The sequence below is a fragment of the Piliocolobus tephrosceles genome, chromosome 14, assembly GCF_002776525.5.
Source record: "Piliocolobus tephrosceles isolate RC106 chromosome 14, ASM277652v3, whole genome shotgun sequence".
Classification (NCBI taxonomy): domain Eukaryota; kingdom Metazoa; phylum Chordata; class Mammalia; order Primates; family Cercopithecidae; genus Piliocolobus; species Piliocolobus tephrosceles.
The window spans coordinates 7619239-7639215 of NC_045447.1; the positions used below are offsets into that span (position 1 = coordinate 7619239).

The 19977-nt window shown below is 48.0% G+C and overlaps 1 protein-coding gene across 1 annotated transcript; it reads right to left on the reverse strand.

Moving 5' to 3' along the window:
• Nucleotides 1-6943: 6943 nt before the first annotated feature.
• On the reverse strand, nt 6944-18880 carry EXOSC2 (exosome component 2). The gene is made up of 9 exons (XM_023216937.1): nt 18733-18880; nt 16471-16572; nt 14451-14496; nt 13823-13912; nt 12376-12441; nt 10868-10936; nt 9483-9659; nt 8616-8744; nt 6944-8112 (listed from the first exon to the last, which is right to left on the reverse strand). Exons 1-9 carry the CDS (start codon nt 18852-18854, stop codon nt 8032-8034), a joined length of 882 nt encoding a protein of 293 aa, XP_023072705.1. The 5' UTR covers nt 18855-18880; the 3' UTR covers nt 6944-8031.
• Nucleotides 18881-19977: the final 1097 nt, after the last annotated feature.

Below are 19977 nucleotides of genomic sequence, written 5' to 3' on the forward strand. Positions count from 1 at the left end.
CAAAACCCATAATTTCCACTGTACCATTCAGTATCAAAAACCTGTTGATCTGAGACCACTGATTTTTCACAAGTTGCTGCTGATATCAGAGGAACAGCTGCATGATGAGTGTTGTACATTCAGCTATTATATTATTTTATTTTATTTTATTTTTTTGAGACGGAGTCTCGCTCTGTCACCCAGGCTGGAGTGCAGTGGCCGGATCTCAGCTCACTGCAAGCTCCGCCTCCTGGGTTTACGCCATTCTCCTGCCTCAGCCTCCGGAGGAGCTGGGACTACAGGCGCCGCCACCTCGCCAGGCTAGTTTTTTGTATTTTTAGTAGAGACGGGGTTTCACCGTGTTAGCCAGGATGGTCTCGATCTCCTGACCTCGTGATCCGCCCGTCTCGGCCTCCCAAAGTGCTGGGATTACAGGCTTGAGCCACCGCGCCCAGCCTATATTAAGTATTTTAGAAATATTTCCACTGCATTGAAAGATGACACTTACTTTTGATACTGGTTTCAATAGGAATTAGTTACTTGGAAGGTACTGAATGGAAAACATGAAAAATTGCGCCTAGGTGTAGAACTGGGATTTATAAATTCAGATGTGATTTGGTTTAGCTTTGTTCTCTCACAAAATTATCTGGCTGACAATCTTAGTTCTGATCTGTAGTGTCATTCTTCAACTGTCAATGCCCTCGTTCTCCTTTATTTACCCATTTTATTTATTTATTATTTACTTATTTATTTTTGAGGCAGAGTCTCACTCTGTGGCTCAGGCTGGAGTGCAGTGACACGATCTCTGCTCACTGCAACCTCCACCACCCAGGCCGAAGCGATTCTCCTGCCTCCCAAGTAGCTGGGATTTTAGGCACACGCCACACACCTGGCTAATTTCTGTATTTCTGTAGAGATGGAGTTTCGCCATGTTGGCCAGGCTGGTCTCGAACTCCTGACCTCAGGTGATCCGCCCTCTTGGCCTACCAAAGTGCTGGGATTATAGACATGAGCCATTGCACTTGGCCTATTTATCCCTTATCTTATCCTGATTATATCCTAATTATTCCTTCTGGAGATTGTGTTTTCTTTTTATTCCCATTCATACTTTAGTTATTTCCTCCATTTTTTTTTTTTTTTTTTTGAGACGGAGTCTTGCTCTATTGTCCAGGCTGGAGTACAGTGGCACGATCACTGCAAGCTCTGCCTCCTGGGTTCATGTAATTCTCCTGCCTCAGCCTCTGGAGTAGCTGGGACTACAGGCGCCTGCCACTACGCCAGGCTAAGTTTTTTGTATGTTTAGTAGAGACAGGGTTTCACCGTGTTAGCAAGGATGGTCTTGATCTCCTGACCTCATGATCCGCCCACCTCAGCCTCCCAAAGTGCTAGGATTACTGAGCCACCACGCACATTCTTTATTCTCTAGTTTAGCTTAAAATTGAGCAGTCAAATCAGAACCCCTAATATACTTTTTTTTTTTTTAGACAGAGTCTCACCCTGTCACCCGGGCTGGAGTGCAGTAGCATTATCTCGGCTCATTGCAACCTCTGCCTCCTGGGTTCAAGCGATTCTCCTGCCTCAGCCTCCCGAGTAACTGGGATTACAGGCGCTTGCCATTACGCCAAATTTTTGTATTTTTAGTAGAGACAGGGTTTCACCGTGTTGGCCAGGCTGCTCTTGAACTCCTGACCTCGTGATTCACCCGCCTCGGCCTCCCAAAGTGCTGGGAATACAGGCGTGAGCCACCGCGCCCGGCCAATACACATTTTTTTAAACTAACAATTCACAGCCGGGTGCGGTGGCTCACACCTGTAATCCCAGCACTTTGGGAGGTCAAGGCAGGCAGATCACTTGAGGTCAGGAATTTTGAGACCAGCCTGGCCAACATGGTGAAACCCCTCACTACTAAAAATACAGAAATTAGCCGGGTGTGGTGGCATATGCCTGTAATCCCACCTACGCAGGAGACTGAGGCAGGAGAATTGCTTGAGTCTGGGAGGCGGAGGATGCAGCGAGCTGAGATTGCACCACTGCACTCCAGTCTGGGAGCCAGAGTGAGACCATGTCTTGAAATAAATAAATAAGTAACAATTCACTTAAGAAGTATTTATTGAACACCTGTACGTGAAGTACTGCTTTAGGTGCTAAGACAGTGGTGGGGGGAAAAGCCCACTCTCGCCCTCATGGAACCTACATGGAGGGATGGACAATAAACAAAATAACAGTCTAAACAAAAGATCAGCCTCAATGCTGGAATTACATTTCTGGGTCCATAACCTTTCAGTCAGCCCAGCCCATCCTTTAGAGGATGGGACAGAATTATGACACCTCCCTAGAGCTTCAATCTACACTGATTCACAACTGCAAAGGGGCTTCATCGAGTCTCTTTAATTCTGAGTTCATTTCTTCACTGGTAAATGGAGGTCACAGCTTACTTTATAAGGGTTTCGGGTTTTTTGTTTAATTTGGTTTGTTTGAAGACAGGGCCTTACTCTGTTGGCCAGGCTGGAGTGCGGTGGAACAATCTCAGCTCACCGCAGCCTCAACTTTCTGGGTTCTGGTGATCCTCTGGCCTCAGCCTCCCAAGTAGCTGGGACTACAGGCACATGCCACCACACCTACGATTTTTTTTTTTTTTTGTAGAGACAGGGTTAATGAGAATCAAACTAGATCTGTTTGGTTTTCCATAAAGATTGGGAGTGTGCTTGCTGGGAGTCACAGCAGAGGTCAACTGCATTTGATCTGAAGGCCTATCCCTAGTTTTCCACTTTGTCATTTTCTCGTTTTAGGTGAGCCCCATGCCCAATGCCCAGACTCTAATATTTTTTTCTAGAGATGCACTGTACTTTTTTTTTTTTTTTTGGAGACAGAGTCTCACTCTGTCGCCCAGGCTGGAGTGCAGTGGCACAATCCTGGCTCACTGCAACCTCCACCTCCCAGGTTCAAGTGATTCACCTGCCTCAGCCTCCTGCGGGATTACAGGCACCCACCACCACGCCCAGCTCATTTTGTATATTTAGTAGAGATGGGGTTTCACCATGTTAGCCAGGCTGATCTCGAACTCCCGACCTCGGGTGATCCACCCGCCTTAGCCTCCCACAGTGCTGGGATTATAGGTGTGAGCCACCACCCCCAGCTGATGCACTGTACTTTTAAAATCCCTGTATAATACTGTAGAATGATGCTTTTTAAAAAGCCGAGGCACAGTCTCCAGAGGTCCTGAGAACATAGGCCCTGAATGATACTTTTAAGGGCTTAAAAACTAGAATCCAAAGCCTGGCAAATGCCTGACAATCAGAAACAAATACTGCTTGGCTGGGCACGGTGGCTCACATCTGTAATCCCAACACTTTAGGCGGCCAAGGCGGGCAGATCACCTGAGTTCAAGAGTTCGAGACCAGGCTGGCCAGCCTGGTGAAACCCCATCTCTACTAAAAATATAAAAATTCGGCTGGGCGCGGTGGCTCACTCCTGTAATCCCAGCACTTTGGGAGGCCGAAGTGGGGGCAGATCACGAGGTCAGAAGACAGAGACCATCCTAGTTAACACAGTGAAACCTCATCTCTACTAAACATACAAAAAATTAGCTGGGCATGGTGGAACTTGAGTAATTCCAGCTACTCAAGAGGTCTGAGGCAGGAGAATCGCTTGAACCTGGGAGGCGGAGGTTGCAGTGAGCCGAGATTACACCACTGCACTCCAGCCTGGGTGACAGAGTGAGACTCCATCTCAAAAAACAAAAAAATTAGCTGGGCGTGGTGGTGGGCGCCTGTAGTCCCAACTATGCAGGAGGCTGAGGCAAGAGTATCACCTGAACCCGGGAGGTGAAGGTTGCAGTGAGCTGACATCCCGTCACTGCACTCCAGCCTGAGGGACAGAGCGAGACTTTGTCTCAAAAAAGAAAAAAGTAATATTGAGTAATATTGTCAAATATTGAATAAATCCTTTCAAGTTCATATGTTTTAATTAAAAGTGATTCAGTTAAAGCAACACCCCAAGTTGCTAGAGGGATTCAGTACCCAGGTAAACATCTCAGTTTATTCCATTTTTTGGAAAAACAAAACCAAACCAAAAAAACACCTACTGGAATTACACTTAACAATGGCGCCCTCTAGCGGGCCACTGCAAGGAGCTAATCACTAAAGATTGCTTTTAGATAGACCTTTATTAGTTCCACTTAGTAGGTAATCACCATTCGGCAGGTACTGGCTGAACAGCATAGGCTGGCAGGCCAGGGGACACCGAGTGAGGAGGGTAAATAAGCTGACATATGGCCCTAGTGAAAACCAAACCCAGCTACTCGGGAGGCTGAGGCAGGAAGATTGCTTGAGTCCAAGTCTGTAGTGAGCCATGATCATGCCAGTGTACTCCAGCCTGGATTAGAGACCTTGTCTCTCAAAAAAACAAAACCAAACGACGCAGACTCTGGCTCTTTGCCATTCCCTTCTCCCCAGAAGTATACGGCCTGGATAACCTTCTCAAAAACATGACAGGTCGATCCATCTAAAGCTGCAGCACAGCCTATAGAATATTCAATTGTCTGCAAACTCCCCCCAACTAGTAATACAACTTGGGATAGGAAAAACAAAAAACAGAGGCCAGGAGCTGTGGCTCACACACGTAATCCCAGCACTTTGGGAGGCAAAGGTGGGTGGATCGCTTGAGCCTGGGCAACAAGTGACAAATTGTCTCTACAAAAAAAATTGTAAAAATAAAAAAAAATAGGCAGGGTGTGGTGGCTCATGTCTGTAATCCCAACACTTTGGGAGGCCAAGGTGGGAAGATGGCTTGAGCGGGAGGGTTGCTTGAGGTCAGGAGTTCAAGACCAGCCTGGACAACATAGACTTCATCTCTACCAAAAAAAACTCAAAAAAACAAAAAACAATTAGCTGTATGTGGTGGCTCAGCACCTGTAGTCCCAGCTACTCAGGAGGCTGAAGCTGGAGGATTGCTTGAGACCAGGAGTTTGAGAAGTGATTGTGCCACTGCAGTCCAGCCTAGGTGACAGGGCATGACCCTGTCTCAAAAAAAACAAAAAAACAAAAAAGCCAGGCATGGTGGTAGGTCACATGCCTGTGGACCCAGCTACTTGGGAGGCTGAGATAGGTTCACTTGAGCCTGGGAGGTAGAGGTTCCAGTGAGCCATGATCATGCCACCACACTCCAGCTTGGGTGAGAGTGAGACCCCATCTCAAAAAAAGAAAGTGAGGTAAGAAGTTGTTTATTGTGTTATAAAGAAGCATACCATTTAATGAAAAGGAGCCAAGTTGTATTTCAAAGTTATCAAATGCAGTGTTCAAAGTTACTAGCATTGAGACTGTCCTAGGTTTACGTTAGGGCTCTGTCGGAAGGCATTTTGTCTGCCAAGCCCTTCCTCAGCTGTCCTCAGCTCCTTATTATCACCCAGAACAAAAGAACAGAAAACAATGATGTTAAGACATCTATAGCTGGGCGTAGTGGCTCATGCCTGTCTGTAATCCCAGCACTTTGGGAGGCTAAGGCGGGCAGATCACAAGGTTAAGAGATCGAAACCATCCTGGCCAACATGGTAAATTGCCGTCTCTACTAAAAATACAAAAATGAGCCTGTAACCCCAACTACTTGGGAGGTTGAGGCAGGAGAATCGTTTAAACCCAGGCAGAGGTTGCAGTGAGCCGAGATTGCGCCACTGCACTCCAACCTGGTGACAGAGTGAGTCTCTGTTTCAAAAACAAAAAGACATCTATAAACATCAAAAAATATGGCTGGGTACGGTGGCTCACGCCTGTAATCCCAACACTTTGGGAGGCTGAGGCGGGTGGATGACGAGGTCAGGAGATGGAGACCATCCTGGCTAACACGGTGAAACCCCATCTCTACTAAAAATACAAAAAATTAGCCAGGCATGGTGGCATGCGCCTGTAGTCCCAGCTACTTGGGAGGCTGAGGGAGGAGAACGGTGTGAACCCGGGAGGCGGAGCTTGCAGTGAGCGGAGATAGCATCACTGCACTCCAGCCTGGGGCACAGAGTGAGACACTCTCTCAAAAAAAAAAAAGAGATTGAGACCAGCCTGGTCAACATGGTGAAACCCTGTCTCTACTAAAAACACAAAAATTAGCTGGGTGTGGTGGCAGGCGCCTATAGTCCCAGCTACTTGGAAGGCTGAGGCAGAATTGCTTGAACCCAGGAGGTGGAGGTTGAAGTGAGGCGAGATCGAGCCACTGCACTCCAGCCTGGCAACACAGCAACACTCTCTCAAAAAAAAAAAAAACAAAAACAAAAAAATAGTTCGCCACATATGTTAAGACAGCACTTGCATATAGTGCCTTTTTTTTTTTTTTGAGACAGAGTCTCACTCTGTCACCCAGGCTGGAATGCAGTGGTGCAATCTCAGCTTGCTGCAAGCTCCGCCTCCCGGGTTCACGCCATTCTCCTGCCTCACCCTCCCAAGTAGCAGGGACTACACGTGCCTGCCACTAAGCCCAGCTATGTTTTTTTGTGTGTGTGTATTTTTAGTAGAGACGGGGTTTCACTGTTAGCCAGGATGGACTTGATCTCCTGACCTTGTGATCCACCCACCTCAGCCTCCCAAAGTGCTGGGATTACAGGCGTGAGCCACCACCTCCGGCCGCCTTTTTTTTGAGACAGTTTCACTGTTGTCACCCAGGCTGAAGTGCAATGGTGCGATCTCGACTCACTGCAATCTCTGCCTCCCGCATTCAAGTGATTCTCATGCCTCAGCCTCCCGAGTAGCTGACTACATACAGGCTTGTGCCACCACACCCAGCTAATATTTTTAGTAGAGACAAGGTTTCACTATATTGGCCGGGCTGGTCTTGAACTCCTGACCTCAGGTGATCTGCCCACTCAGCTTCCCCAAGTGCTGGGATTACAGGCACATAATACCCTTTATAAAAATGTTCCCCCAAACCTACATCAGGGCACTATTTTTACATAGTCATCAGAAAAAACAATGCACAGGAATTCTCACATTCTTCAGCGAGAACTTTGGTGTCTTTTTATCTTTTAACCCTGAATTATCCACAAGTTAACGCACTACTACTTCAATTATAGGAGGAAAACAGCTTCGCTTTTCCAGTCTCCATTTTTCTTAGTTTATTTTCTTCATGTTTCTCAGAGTACATGGACCCAGAACATTCACTCTATTATGAATAATTCAGCATCTTACAAGTCACCCTCCAAGCAGGACAGATTAAGGCAGCCTGGTATGGACATAATCGCATGTATAGCTATAAGGAATATGCAACAGAAAATCAGATTCCAACCAAGCAAAAGTCTGCCTGGGTTTTTTTTTTTTTTTTGAAACAGAGTCTCGCTCTGTCACCTAGGCTAGAGTGCAGTATGCGATTTCAGCTCACTGCAACCTCTGCCTCCCAGGTTCAAGCGATTCTCTTGCCTCAGCCTCCCGAGTAGCTGTGGACTACAGGTGTGTACCACACCTGGCTAATTTTTTGTATTTTTAGTAGAGATGGGGTTCACCATGTTGGCCAGGCTGGTCTCGAACTCCCGACGTCAGGTAATCTGCCCACCTCGGCCTCCCAAAGTGCTGGGATTACAGGCAGGAGCCACTGCGCCTGGCCTGCTTGGTTAACTATTCTTCCAACTTTACCAGCTGCATTCTCAGTCATTTAAAGAATATAGGAATGGAGGCCAAAACAGACCATTTGGGGGTCAGAGATGCCATGTTTTCTACTGGGGCAATTTCATGGGGCACTGTGCCTTGTGAATGACAGTGAGTGGAAGACAAAGGATTCTCCATATTATTCCAGGATGGGAGGCCATTCAACTGGAACACTGTACACTTTGAAAGACCTCAAACTATTCCCTAATGCTGGGACTCAGCCGGCAACCCAAGGGAGCACTGTTCATCTGCCACCCAGGCTTGGTGTTACCACAGGAGAAAGCAGGCCTGTAGGCTGGAGGCAGTCACAGGGCTGTCAATGCAGACAAAGTAATGATCTCTCGAGTCTTCGCTGAGCCACATATGGGGACCACACATCACAGTCTTCACTCCTGCAAGGTCCACAGTCCTGTCCTTCTGGAGCACCTCCTTATCCCTCCTGTTCTAAAAGCCTCTGGCGTGTTTCCATCACAATCTCCTCCATTATTTCTGGCTTTAAGATGTCTTTGATCTGAAAGAGGGAAAAAGGCATTTGTTCAGAAGAGAAACCAACCATAAACAGACCGCCAAGCCAATCCAAACATAAATCAAGCCGTTAACATAAACTTTCTGTATTCCTTTCATGTCTCAGAGACTAAGCGTTACAAGATATGATCTGCTCAAGCAGCCTGATACATCAGCAAGATTCTCTGGGATGTAGCCGATAAGAACAATTATTCTGACATACATCCAAAAGCTGGCTGAAATTTGGGGTAAGATGCAGTCCGAGGTTGCTCTCATAAACGAGTCCCACCTGACACCTCCAGCCCCAAAATCCTTAAGACTGACATTACACATTGAGAATATTGCCAGAATCTTAGGGAAAGATCTACCAGACACTCATTAAGGCTGTTTCAGGCCAGTTCATACTGATGGATGTTTGGAAAGTATTGGGGAGACACGCATATTGTCTCTGAGCAAACAACAGAGCAGCTCACACATCAGTGAAGAAGCGAGAGGTCCTGAGGAGAGTACCTGATGTGGAAGGGATGCTTCATAGCAGTAGAGGATGCTGGTATCATACAGCATCATCCTCTGAGTTACCAGCGAGATGACACAGTTCCGAAGCCGGGATATCACCTCTCGATCAGCAAGAGAGACAGGCTATAAGGAGACACAGAGGAGAAGGGAAGGGAAATATAAACAGGACCAAAATACGTGACCAGCCACAGAAAATCACAAGTAAATTACTTATGACTCAGAAAATATCACCCTGGAACTCCAAACCAACCAAACAGCTAACTCCAAGGGAGATTAAAAGGAATGGGGCAGGGCGCAGTGTCTCATGCCTGTAATCCCAGCACTTCGGGAGGCCGAGGCGGGTGGATCACAAGGTCAGAAATTTGAGACCAGCCTGACCAACATGGTGAAACCCCATCCCTACTAAAAATTCAAAAATTAGCAGAGCATGGTGGGGCACGCCTGTAATCCCAGCTACTTGGGAGGCTGAGGCAGGAGAATCTCTTGTACTCAGGAGGCGGAGCTTGCAGTGAGCCGAGATGGCGCCACTGTACTCCAGCCTGGGCTACAGAGTGCGACTCCGTCTCAAAACAAAACAAAACAAACAAACAAACAGAAAAAAGAATGGCTTCTTCAGTGGCTCTTCGGCTTTACCCTGCAACTTTGCCATCGCCACCAACAAACATCAAACCATTCACTGAGTTCATCTCCTTAGAAGAGAGAAGATAATATGGGGTTCATGAATACACCTTGATGGAAAGTCAAAGTGACTCAGCCTCCAGCAGTAATATAGCTAAAAACAACCAATTTCACTGGCCACAAAAACACAGCAAAGACTGAGTCCCATCCTTCCCACCGACAGTGGCCACAGTGTTTGCTCACCTCCAGGTTTGCAATGAAGCCCCCTGCTTCCTCTTCTTTGTGCTCAGGTGTTGGGTAAATCCAGATGAAGCCGTTGTTGCCGAGAATCACGGAGGCACCACATGGCAAATCATGGAAGTGGGTCTTTTGCCGTTTCACCAGGGAGGGGGAAACCTGGACCAAAACCCCCTGACCTAGCTAAAGAAATACACCACAAAGCTAGGTCACTGCAGGATCATCAGTGGGATGAATGAAAAGGAGACTACAGAGTACACATCCTAAGTATATTCAAATTGGTGTCCTTCCTGTTTACAATTGCTGTCGCCTATACGCACACCCATAGTACACATTTTTGCAGAGAACACTTGGGGACTCAGAGGCTATTCATACATCCCAGCAGAAGGTGACTTTCAATGCTCTTCTCTGTCATTTCCCTTTAGTCTCCCTTGCACTCTAAGCCAGAACTCATGTGCCAGACATTAGAGAAGTTGAAGCCAATGAGGGAGCTGGAGCCTCCTGCTGGTCCAGTAGCACTGTGTTGTTCCAGGACCCTAGCTCATTCCTGAACCCCAAACACTCATCTTGCCTGTGAGATGTGTGCCTCTGGGTAGGTAAGGAGCTGGGTGGAGCTGGGTGCAAATCCATGTCTGGTCCTGGCAGGCCAGCTCAAATGCATGTCCTGCCAAGGGCGAGTCCACAGGACCCAGGGTTGCGAAAGTCAGCATACTGCAGCAGTCCTCTGCCTACTCCATGTACACGAACGTGGCTGGCTGCAGCCACTCCATTAAGGGAAGAGGTTTTTGTTCCACTCAGAAAATAAAAATGTTCACCCAGATAAAGCTAAGAGACGAGTAAATCCTAATTTGTTTTAGGAAGTATGCTCTCCTTAAAATAATAAATAGCTTCAATAATGCAACCTCGTACAAGAAAAGCAGTGAAATTCCATTTAGAGGCTCAGATGACAGAGCAAGCTTTGCCAGCAATAACATCCACTGGACTCATTGGACGCTTGTCCAAGGGTTGTTTCTCCAGGCCCAGCCTCCCTTTGTTCCCAGGACTGCCTCAGCCCTGGCCCCAGTGCTGAGCTGCAGCGCCCCCTGGAGGAAGAGAGACAGCTGCACCTCCCAGCCCACAGTTGGAGGGGCTCTTCTGTGGAAAGAGTCAGTCTCCCTGGAGAAAAAGGATAAAACTTGTTCTTTACAAGGCTACTGACCCATGGCCCTGTGAACCCTGACCTGTGAACCCTGATGTCATGTTTAAGGAACACGATCAGTCTGTGGGATGCTAACCTCTATTAATGCTTAGCTACTGGGGTTCTTTAGGCCAGAATTCCAGAGAGCTATAGGGATTCAGAAATAGCCTTGCAATCTCAGTCGGCAAACAGGAACATCAAGAGCCCGACTTACTTTTCCATATTTCAGGCTCCTCGTGTGCAGAGAGACAGCTCCATCAGAGAACACTGCCTGGACCTCAGCCTGGCCAGGGTGATGAAGGAACAAACAGTAGCCTCGGCCACACACTGTCCTGTCCTCTGCAGCCTCTGCCCCTTGACCCCACACCTCCATCTTTTCCTCCCCTCTCCAATGGTCCAGGCTCAACAATCTTAGACAGACCCAGAGGACATCACTGTGATCTCATCTCTCCCCCTGGTTGTCATGAATATCTTTTTTTTAAAAATGGAGACAGAAGGCCAGGCGCGGTGGCTCATGCCTGTAATCCCAGTACTTTGGGAGGCTGAGGCGGGTGGATCACCTGAGGTTGGGAGTTCCAGACCAGCCTGACCAACATGGAGAAACCCCGTCTCTACTAAAAATACCAAAGTAGCTGGGCGTAGTGGCACATGCCTGTAATCCCAGCTACTCAGGAGGCTGAGGCAGGAGAATCGCTCGAACCCGGGAGGCAGAGGTTGTGGTGAGCCGAGATCACACCATTGCACACCAACCTGGGCAACAAGAGCGAAACTCCGTCTCAAGAAAATAAATAAAATAAAACAAAATTAAATTAAATTAAATTGAAGGCCAGGCATGGTGGCTCATGCCTATAATCCCAGCACTTTGGGAAGTCAAGGTGGGCAGATCACCTGAGGTCAGGAGTTCGAGACCAGCCTGGCCAATATGGTGAAACCCCCGTCCCTACTAAAAATACAAAAATTATCAGAATATGGCACACACCTGTAATCCCAGCTACTCGGGAGGCTAAAGCAGAATTGCTTGAATCCGGGAGTCGGAGGTTGCAGTGAACTGAGATCACGCCACTGCACTCCAGTCTGGACAACAGAGCAAGACTCTGTCTTAAAAAAAAAAAAAAGAAAATTTTTAAATAACATAAATACAGACAGACTCTTGCTCTGTCACCCAGGCTGGAATGCAGTGGTGTGATCAGAGCTCACTGTAGCCTTGAGCTCCTGGGCTCAAGCAACCCTCTGGCCCCAGCCTCCGGAGTAGCTAGGACTACAGGCATGTGCCACCATGCCCGGCTAATTTTTTATTTTTATTTTTTTGTAGAGAGGGGGTCTTGCTATGTTGCCCAGGTTGGTCTTGAACTCTTAGGCTCAAGCAATCCTCCCTCCTTGGCCTTCCAAAGCGCTGGGATGACAGGCATGAGCCACCACACTCAGCCTGTCATTAGTATCTTGATGTGAACAACACCTCTTCCACTCCCTGGGCTAAAAGTTAACATCATTAACAAAAGCCTAAAGCACAGGCTACCATAAGTTACAAGACCCAAAGAAATGACTTAGCAGCAGGTCTGAACAAGAGCTGGGGAGTCAGCCTGAGTTAAGGAGACCAAGAAAGGACACAGCAGAGCCCGAGACTTGGTCTAATGGTTCTTCCGTCAGAGACATACAATGGAAGGCCCATTTCCCAGCCCCACAGAAAAGCATGAAGAGGCTGCAGTGCAAAGCACAGGATACACTGATGAGGTCCCCTTCCTGTAAGAAACCTCGCATTGCAAGCTCATCTTCTGCAGATCTTCTCCTCTGAAATATACAAAGAAATGACATTACTTAAGCCAGATCCTCAGAAAGGTCTCCATCGCTTCTTTCTCTTTCAGTTCCTTTTGAGATTTTTGAGGCCAACCACAATATTCAAACACTGAGAACTATGGTAAAAGTAGGTAACCCGAGCCACTTGAGGGGAATGAGTGATAATCACAACTTTCCATCTCAAGAGACTTTTCCACAGTCCTCTTCTCTTCCTCTTTCCCTCCCTTCTCTGAGGAACATTCAAACCCCTCCCAATCTCAACCAGCCAACATTTCCACAGTCATCTTCCATGACAGCTCTCTGTGGTCCAGCAGGACCAGACTAACTCCTGCTTGGATATATCTCTGCTCACACATTTCCCTTTATCTCAGATTCCCTGAACTAGTCATTTAAAGTCTCTCCATCCTTCCAGGATCAACTCCAATGCCTGTCTTTCCTACGAGCTTCTCTCACTGCAATTAACTACTCCTTTTGTATAACCACAGCTTATTTATTCTTCTACTGCCAGATACTGGGTCAGTTATCTTATATCCCCTGCTAGGGAACTCAGTCGTGCTTGGCACTCGGCATAGAGCTTGGCACAGTAATCCTCTCTGTAAATACATGCTGGACTGAAGATAAAGGTGAACCATGGTATTTTACAAAAGGCTGTGGCTTAGTTACTGTGGCTGGCTGGAATAACCAAATGCCTTTTTTTTTTTTTTTTTTTTTTGAGACGGAGTCTCGCTCTGTCGCCCAGGCTGGAGTGCAGTGGCTGGATCTCAGCTCACGGCAAGCTCCGCCTCCCGGGTTTACGTCATTCTCCTGCCTCAGCCTCCCAAGTAGCTGGGACTACAGGCGCCCGCCACCTCGCCCGGCTAGTTTTTTGTACTTTTTTTTAGTAGAGACGGGGTTTCACCGTGTTAGCCAGGATGGTCTCGATCTCCCGACCTCGTGATCCGCCCGTCTCGGCCTCCCAAAGTGCTGGGATTACAGGCTTGAGCCACCGCGCCCGGCCTCCAAATGCCTTTCAATTCACAAAAACCTAATGTAAAGACAGCTTTCCAAGGAACATCTTCACTGTGCTAAGCTGATACGTCCAGAAAAGGAAAACTATTAACAACAAGCATCTAAGAGCTTCTCTCCCCAGCTCTCTGTTGGGATCCCACCCCATGGATGTTTCTGATCTTACCATATGCCAACTGCTCCCTCTTTCGGGAGACCTGGACAGGGTGAAAAGTCTACATACACATCCAGGCAGCAAACTTCACAGCAGACAAACAGGAGTCAGAGGGGTAACCTCAGTGTAAAGCAAAATCCTCTGGTGGAACAAAGGGTCCCACAGCTCCCCCCAGCCCACTGGGCTCTAGTCCATGGCCCCAGCTGTAGCCCTTACCAGCTCTCCTCCAGGAAGGTTCATGGACGAGAGCAGCAAGACCGAATCCAGCCTGGAGTTGGTCTCCACCTTCCACCTCTTCTGTTGAACCTATAAGCCAAGTTCCACACCTGGACACATGCTCCAGGGACAGGAGTTCACATCATAAGTAACCAGTAAGGCTGGGCGCGGTGGCTCACGCCTGTAATCCCAGCACTTTGGGAGGCCGAGGCGGTGGCTCACTTAAGGTCAGGAGTTTGAGACCAGCCTGACCAATATGATGAAACCCCGTCTCTACTAAAAATACAGAAATTAGCCGGGTGTGGTGGCAGGTGCCTGTAATCCCAGCTACTTAGGAGGCTGAGACAGGAGAATCATTTGAACCCGGGAGGCGGAGGTTGCAACGAGCCAAGATTGCGCCATTGCACTCCAGCCTGGGCAACAGAGCGAGACTCCATCTCAAAAAAAGAAAAAGAAAAAGTAACCAGTAATCCCAAATCAAACAAGCCACATGTTTACATCAGAGGCCACACAATAGCCAAATGCAACGAATGCCTTTTTCGTGTAACTACAAGTGGAATGACTGTCCCATGAATAAAATCGCCAGCCTGCCTCGACTTTGTAAACACCAATCTGATATCGACGTTACCTCTGTGATTCTTCCCACTACAATGTCTCCTACTTCACCAATGTATCTGAAAGATAAAACACAAGGGATTCGTGCATCTGTGAGCAGACTTTCTGACAAGACCACACACCATTTGAGATGTCGGTTCAACAGAGTGAAAGCCTTGAATAGGCGTCACATTCAGCAAATTCATGTAACGATATTGTCTGGACTTATTTTCAGAAATTGCTAACTTCAAACATTCCTCCATGTATAAAGTCTCCATTAACTATCCTCAGACAAATCGCTATTCCAAGTAGTTCATTTAGCCAAAAAAAAACCCTATTTTGTTCAATTACATGACACTGAAAAACATGGACTATTTTCCTATGGCACATGGATGAGTTCTGCACCAGCCAAAGGAAGAGAAAGGAAATCTGAGCCAGACGCCAACCACATGAGTCTGCTCATGTCACCTCTACTCACTCACCGCCTGCTCCTCTCAAGCCCCTTTGCTAGCTCCTCATCCACAATTCTAATGAGATGTACTCGGAGCTGAGGCCAAGTCCTTAGACCTCTTCCCTTTTCGGCCACTCAATCTAATACCATTAAAATACCACTCTGTGCTGTCACTGTGCCACTCTCCTGAATTCCAAATCCTTCTCAACTGCCAGCTACCCAACTCTGCCATTTAGATGACTAATAGGCATTTTCAAATGTATCACGCCCAAAACTAAGCTTTCTCGCAGCCCCCTCCAGTCCTCCATAGCAAACCGAGATAGGGGATGAGTTATCCCATCTCAGTCAATGGTGACTCCATCCCCAGTTGCTCAGGCCAATAAACCTTGGAGAGTTCTTTGATTCCTCTCTCTCTCTCACACACTTCAGGACAAGTCCAGTAGCAAATCCTGCTGGCTCTACCCTTAAAACATATGCAGGAAATAAAAGGCATCCAAATTGGAAAGGAAGAAGTAAAATTATTTCTATTCACAGTTGACTGGGTCCTATGTACAGTAAAGCCCAAAGAATACAAAACCCAACACCTTTTCATGATTTCAAAAAAACACTCAGAAAATAAAATCTATGTGGATTCCAATCACTCCTCCACCTTCCACTGCTACCACCTTAGGTGAAGCCACCATCACTTCAGATCATGAGTATGGTCCCTAATCCACCTCCCTAAGCTTGCTCTATCTTCAATCTCCCATCAGCAGCCACAGTGAGCTTAAGTCCAGATCAAGTCCCTCCTCTGCTCCACCCCTTCCAGGGGCTTCCCAGATTACACAAAGTAGAAGCCAAAATGCTTACTCTGGCTACAAGGCAGGCCGGTGTCTGCCCACCTCAGCTTTCTGCTCATATCTGCCCCTACTCTCTCCCTCATTCACTCTGTTCCAACCTCACTGGCTTGCTTTCTGGGGCTAACCTTCATTGAATGCTTCTAGGTATCAAGCCCTGTGCTAAATACTTTACATGCACCATCTCACTGAATTCTAAAGAAAATCCTAGGCCAGGCGCAGTGGCTCACGTCTGTAATCCCAGCACTCTGGGAGGCCAAGTGGGGGGAAATCTTCTGAGGTCAGCAGTTCGAGACCCGCCTGGCCAACATGGTGAAACCCTGTCTCTACTAAAAGTATAAAAAAATTAGCCAGGCGTGGTGGCGAGTGCCTGTAATCCCAGCTACTTGGGAGGCTGAGGCCGGAGAATCGTTTGAACCCGGGAGGCAGAGGTTGCAGTGAGCAGACTGTGCCGCTGCACTCCAGCCTGGGCAACAGAGCGAGACTCCGTCTCAAAAAAAATAAAAGAAAATCCTGTGAAGTAGGCCATGCTATTATACTCACTTTGCAGAGGAGGTAACCAAGGCTTGGAGTGGTGACATAACATGGGAAAACCTCTGAAGCCTGCACTCATCTGCACCACCCCACCTACATTCATGGTCAAAATCTCAGACTTACAGCATGACAGGGCAGGCAGGGGTGGGGTAGGGGATATGGAGGGAGCAGAAAAAGCCTGGTTGTACAACCTGGATGCCACAAGAAAGGGAATACACACCTTTTGTTCTCACCTGGTTTTCAAAGCTTTCACACAGATCAACTTGTTTACTCTCTCCACAGAGCCAGCAACAGATGCAATGAGCTTCTCTTCTCCCATATATGTTCCATGGCCCCTGATGCAAGGCAAAGATACAAAGAAAGGATACCAGGGTAACTCGAGGTGACCTCTCTCCTTTCAAGAACAATGTGTTCCTCAAAGCTAACAAGCTCCCCCTGCAAAGCCTGGCTTCTGTGCTGGCTGCTTCCTCTGCCTTCAGTGCTCCTTCTCCAGGCTGGCTACTTGGAAATCACTCCTCACAGGTCTGCTCAGGTGTCACTTTCTCCAGCAGGCCTACCTTGACTGTGCCATTGAAAACACAGCCCACCCCGTTGCCGCCACTCCCCCCACATTCCATTGACCCTGCTCCACGTTTTTCCCCATTGCATTATTGCCTAACATTCTCCATTAGAATTCCACCGGGACAGAGATTTTTCACTCTGCCGTTATATCCTAACTGCACGAAATATAAATATATGTTGAAAGCATTAATGAAAGAATGAATCTTAAGATTTCCTGGCCAGGTGCGGTGGTTCACACCTATAATCCCAGCACTTTGGGAGGCCGAGGTGGGTGGATCACGAGGTCAAGTGTTTGAGACCAGCCTGACCAACATGGTGAAACCCCGTCTCTACTAAAAATATAAAAATTAGCCGGGCGTGGTGGCGTGCGCCTGGAATCCCAGCTACTTAGGAGGGTGAGGCAGGAGAACTGCTTGAATCCCAGAGGTGGAGGCTGCAGTGAGCCTAGTGAGCCTGTGCCACGGCACTCACTGCAGTGAGCCTGTGCCACGGCATTCCAGCCTGGGCGAGAGTGAGACTCCGTCTCATTAAAAAAAAAAATTTCCAGCCGGGCGTGGTGGCTCAATCCTGTAATCCCAGCACTTTGGAAGGCCGAGACGGGCGGATCACAAGGTCAGGAGATCGAGACCATCCTGGCTAACACGGTGAAACCCCGTCTCTACTAAAAAATACAAAAAAAAAAACTAGCTGGGCGAGGTGGCAGCACCTGTAGTCCCAGCTACTCGGGAGGCTGAGGCAGGAGAATGGCGTGAACCCGGGAGGCGGAGCTTGCAGTGAGCTAAGATCCGGCCACTGCAGTCCAGCCTGGGCGACAGAGTGAGACTCCGTCCCAAAAAAAAAAAAAAAAAAAAAAAGTCCTAGGGGCTGGGCATGCCTGTAATCCCGGGCAGATCACACTTGAGGTCAGGGGTTCGAGACCAGCCTGGCCAACATGGTGAAACCTCGTCTCCACTAAAAATACAAAAATTAGCTGGGCATGGTGGCAGGTGCCTGTAATCCCAGCTACTCAGGAGGCTGAGGCAGGAAAATCGCTTGAACCCGGGAGGCAGAGGTTGCAATGAGCCTAGATCCCACCACTGCTCTCCAGCCTGGGCGACAGAGAGACTCCATCTCAAAAACGAAAAAAAAAAATTTCCTAGGATCCACTAGCCTTAAACTAACAGGTTAAAGGGCAATGCTATGAATGCTGTGCCCTTTGTATATATACATGTACAGAAAAAAAAAGGTTAAAACGCTAGTGTTATCTATGATGATGATATAATGGCTGGTTTTACTTCTTTTCTTACATAATTATCTCATTTAATCCTCATTAACGTATCATACTGTTATTATCACTATCTTACAGATGAGGAAACTGACCGTGGAGAGGCAATGCCGCTAATAAGATGTGATGGTAACAGGACTGGAACCCCAACTGTCTGACTCAAGAGCCTGCCCTCTTAACTACAACACACTGTACTGCACCCCTTAGATTCAAAATGTGTATAAATGGGTGCATTCAGCACAATGTAACTGTTTGCCCTAAGCTCGAACAATTACGGATTCTAAACTGAAGAGGAGGCGGCCAAGAACACCCACCGTCCCCTCAGAGAGCTGAAAACTGGAAAGACAGCCTGCGCCTAACTCTCCCCGGTTTTCCAAGTCTCCTACAAGGAAGGCTCAAAGATTTGGACTTCAGGCAGAAGACCCAAAAGTCACAGCCACCAGAGGTCAGGAGTGGAGGGTTTCAGGGAGCTGAGACAAATGCAGAAGGGGACACACAAGACGCAGGGGGCAAGAAACACGAGGCTCGGAAGGGAGGCGAGTAGGATGCGCAGACTAAGTGCCTGGGGTCCCGCGGGGAGTTAGACACACAGGGATACGAGGCCTGGACCACGTGCAGAGAGCCCTGAAGCCGCTCTGTGAAGCCTCGACTCCCCCAGGTCCCCACGTACCGCATGAATCCCGTGTCCGTAGTGATTGTGTCCCCCGGCACCACTAGATGTTTCTTAGTGTCGCGACCCAGTCTCTCGCTAAGAGGCTTGCGAGCCGCCGGAAGCCTCATCTCCATCGCCATCTTGGCGCCAACGAGTTGCGCAGGCGCAGCTCAGCCGGGAGCCGCGATATCCGACTCCGCAACTCCTGGCCGCGTTCGGAGGGGCGGGGAAGGGCGGGAACTCAGAGCAGCTGCCAATGAGAACTCACGGACTAGAGGCCATGTTTACAATTGGCAACAATAACGCGAACCCGAAGGGAAGGGAGCCGAGCTGCCATGTTTACTATTGGCAAGGGAGCACCCGTGGAATAATACAGTCTCACGTTGTGTGGCGTGTGACTTTTTACCAAAACTGTCTTGTACTCACCATCCCATTTATTGTTTACAAGGGTTAGCGATAATTGAGAAACGGACCTCTGAGTTTCTGTCCAATTCTAAGCTGCTGAAATCCGGTATTTTCCAAAGAGAGAGCTCAAGAGAATGGAGAGATGGGATCTACAGAAAACACTATTTGAACAGAGAGAAGAGCCCCTTTCCACACGGTTCCTAGTAGCCCCAGTATTCTACATTGCTGCCGCCCCGTGGGTGCTGGCTCAGCATCATCATCTATACCTCCAAATCGGGCTCCAGATACTTCTCACTTGGTTCTGTTCTTTCATAACGACTTAAGTAAGCTAATTTACTCCAATATTTCTTTTGGAAACAAGTTACAAATCGTCTAACAATATAGGTCAAACTTTGCAAGCCAGGTATATTTGGTAGGGAAGGGAAGTGCACACATAATACAAAGATGGCTTGCATTTAGTTACACAGCGAGTTGAGCGTTCTGTGTGTGCCAGGCGCTGTTCTAAGGATTCAGCAGGGAACAGACAGATGTCTCTGTGGGTTTTGCTGCGGCTCTGTTTTAATAGGAGCGTACTCCTCGCCCCTTCTCCCCGTTCCCCACTACCGTCTCCCTCTCCTTGCCCTGCATTCACAAGAAACTAATTGAGGATGGTAATTCCCCATGCACAGGGCCTCTAAGAGGATTAAATGAAATCATTTGCATCAGCTGTGGTCAGTAAAGCAGGTAAACCAAGTCTGCCTCCTGAAGAAAGATCCATCGAACCAATTGTTTTATAAATCTCCAAAGCGACAGCATTTCTTCCACTTAAGCAAGGCGCACGACCACACTTAAGAAAGTCAGCCCTGCCAGGCAGTCCAT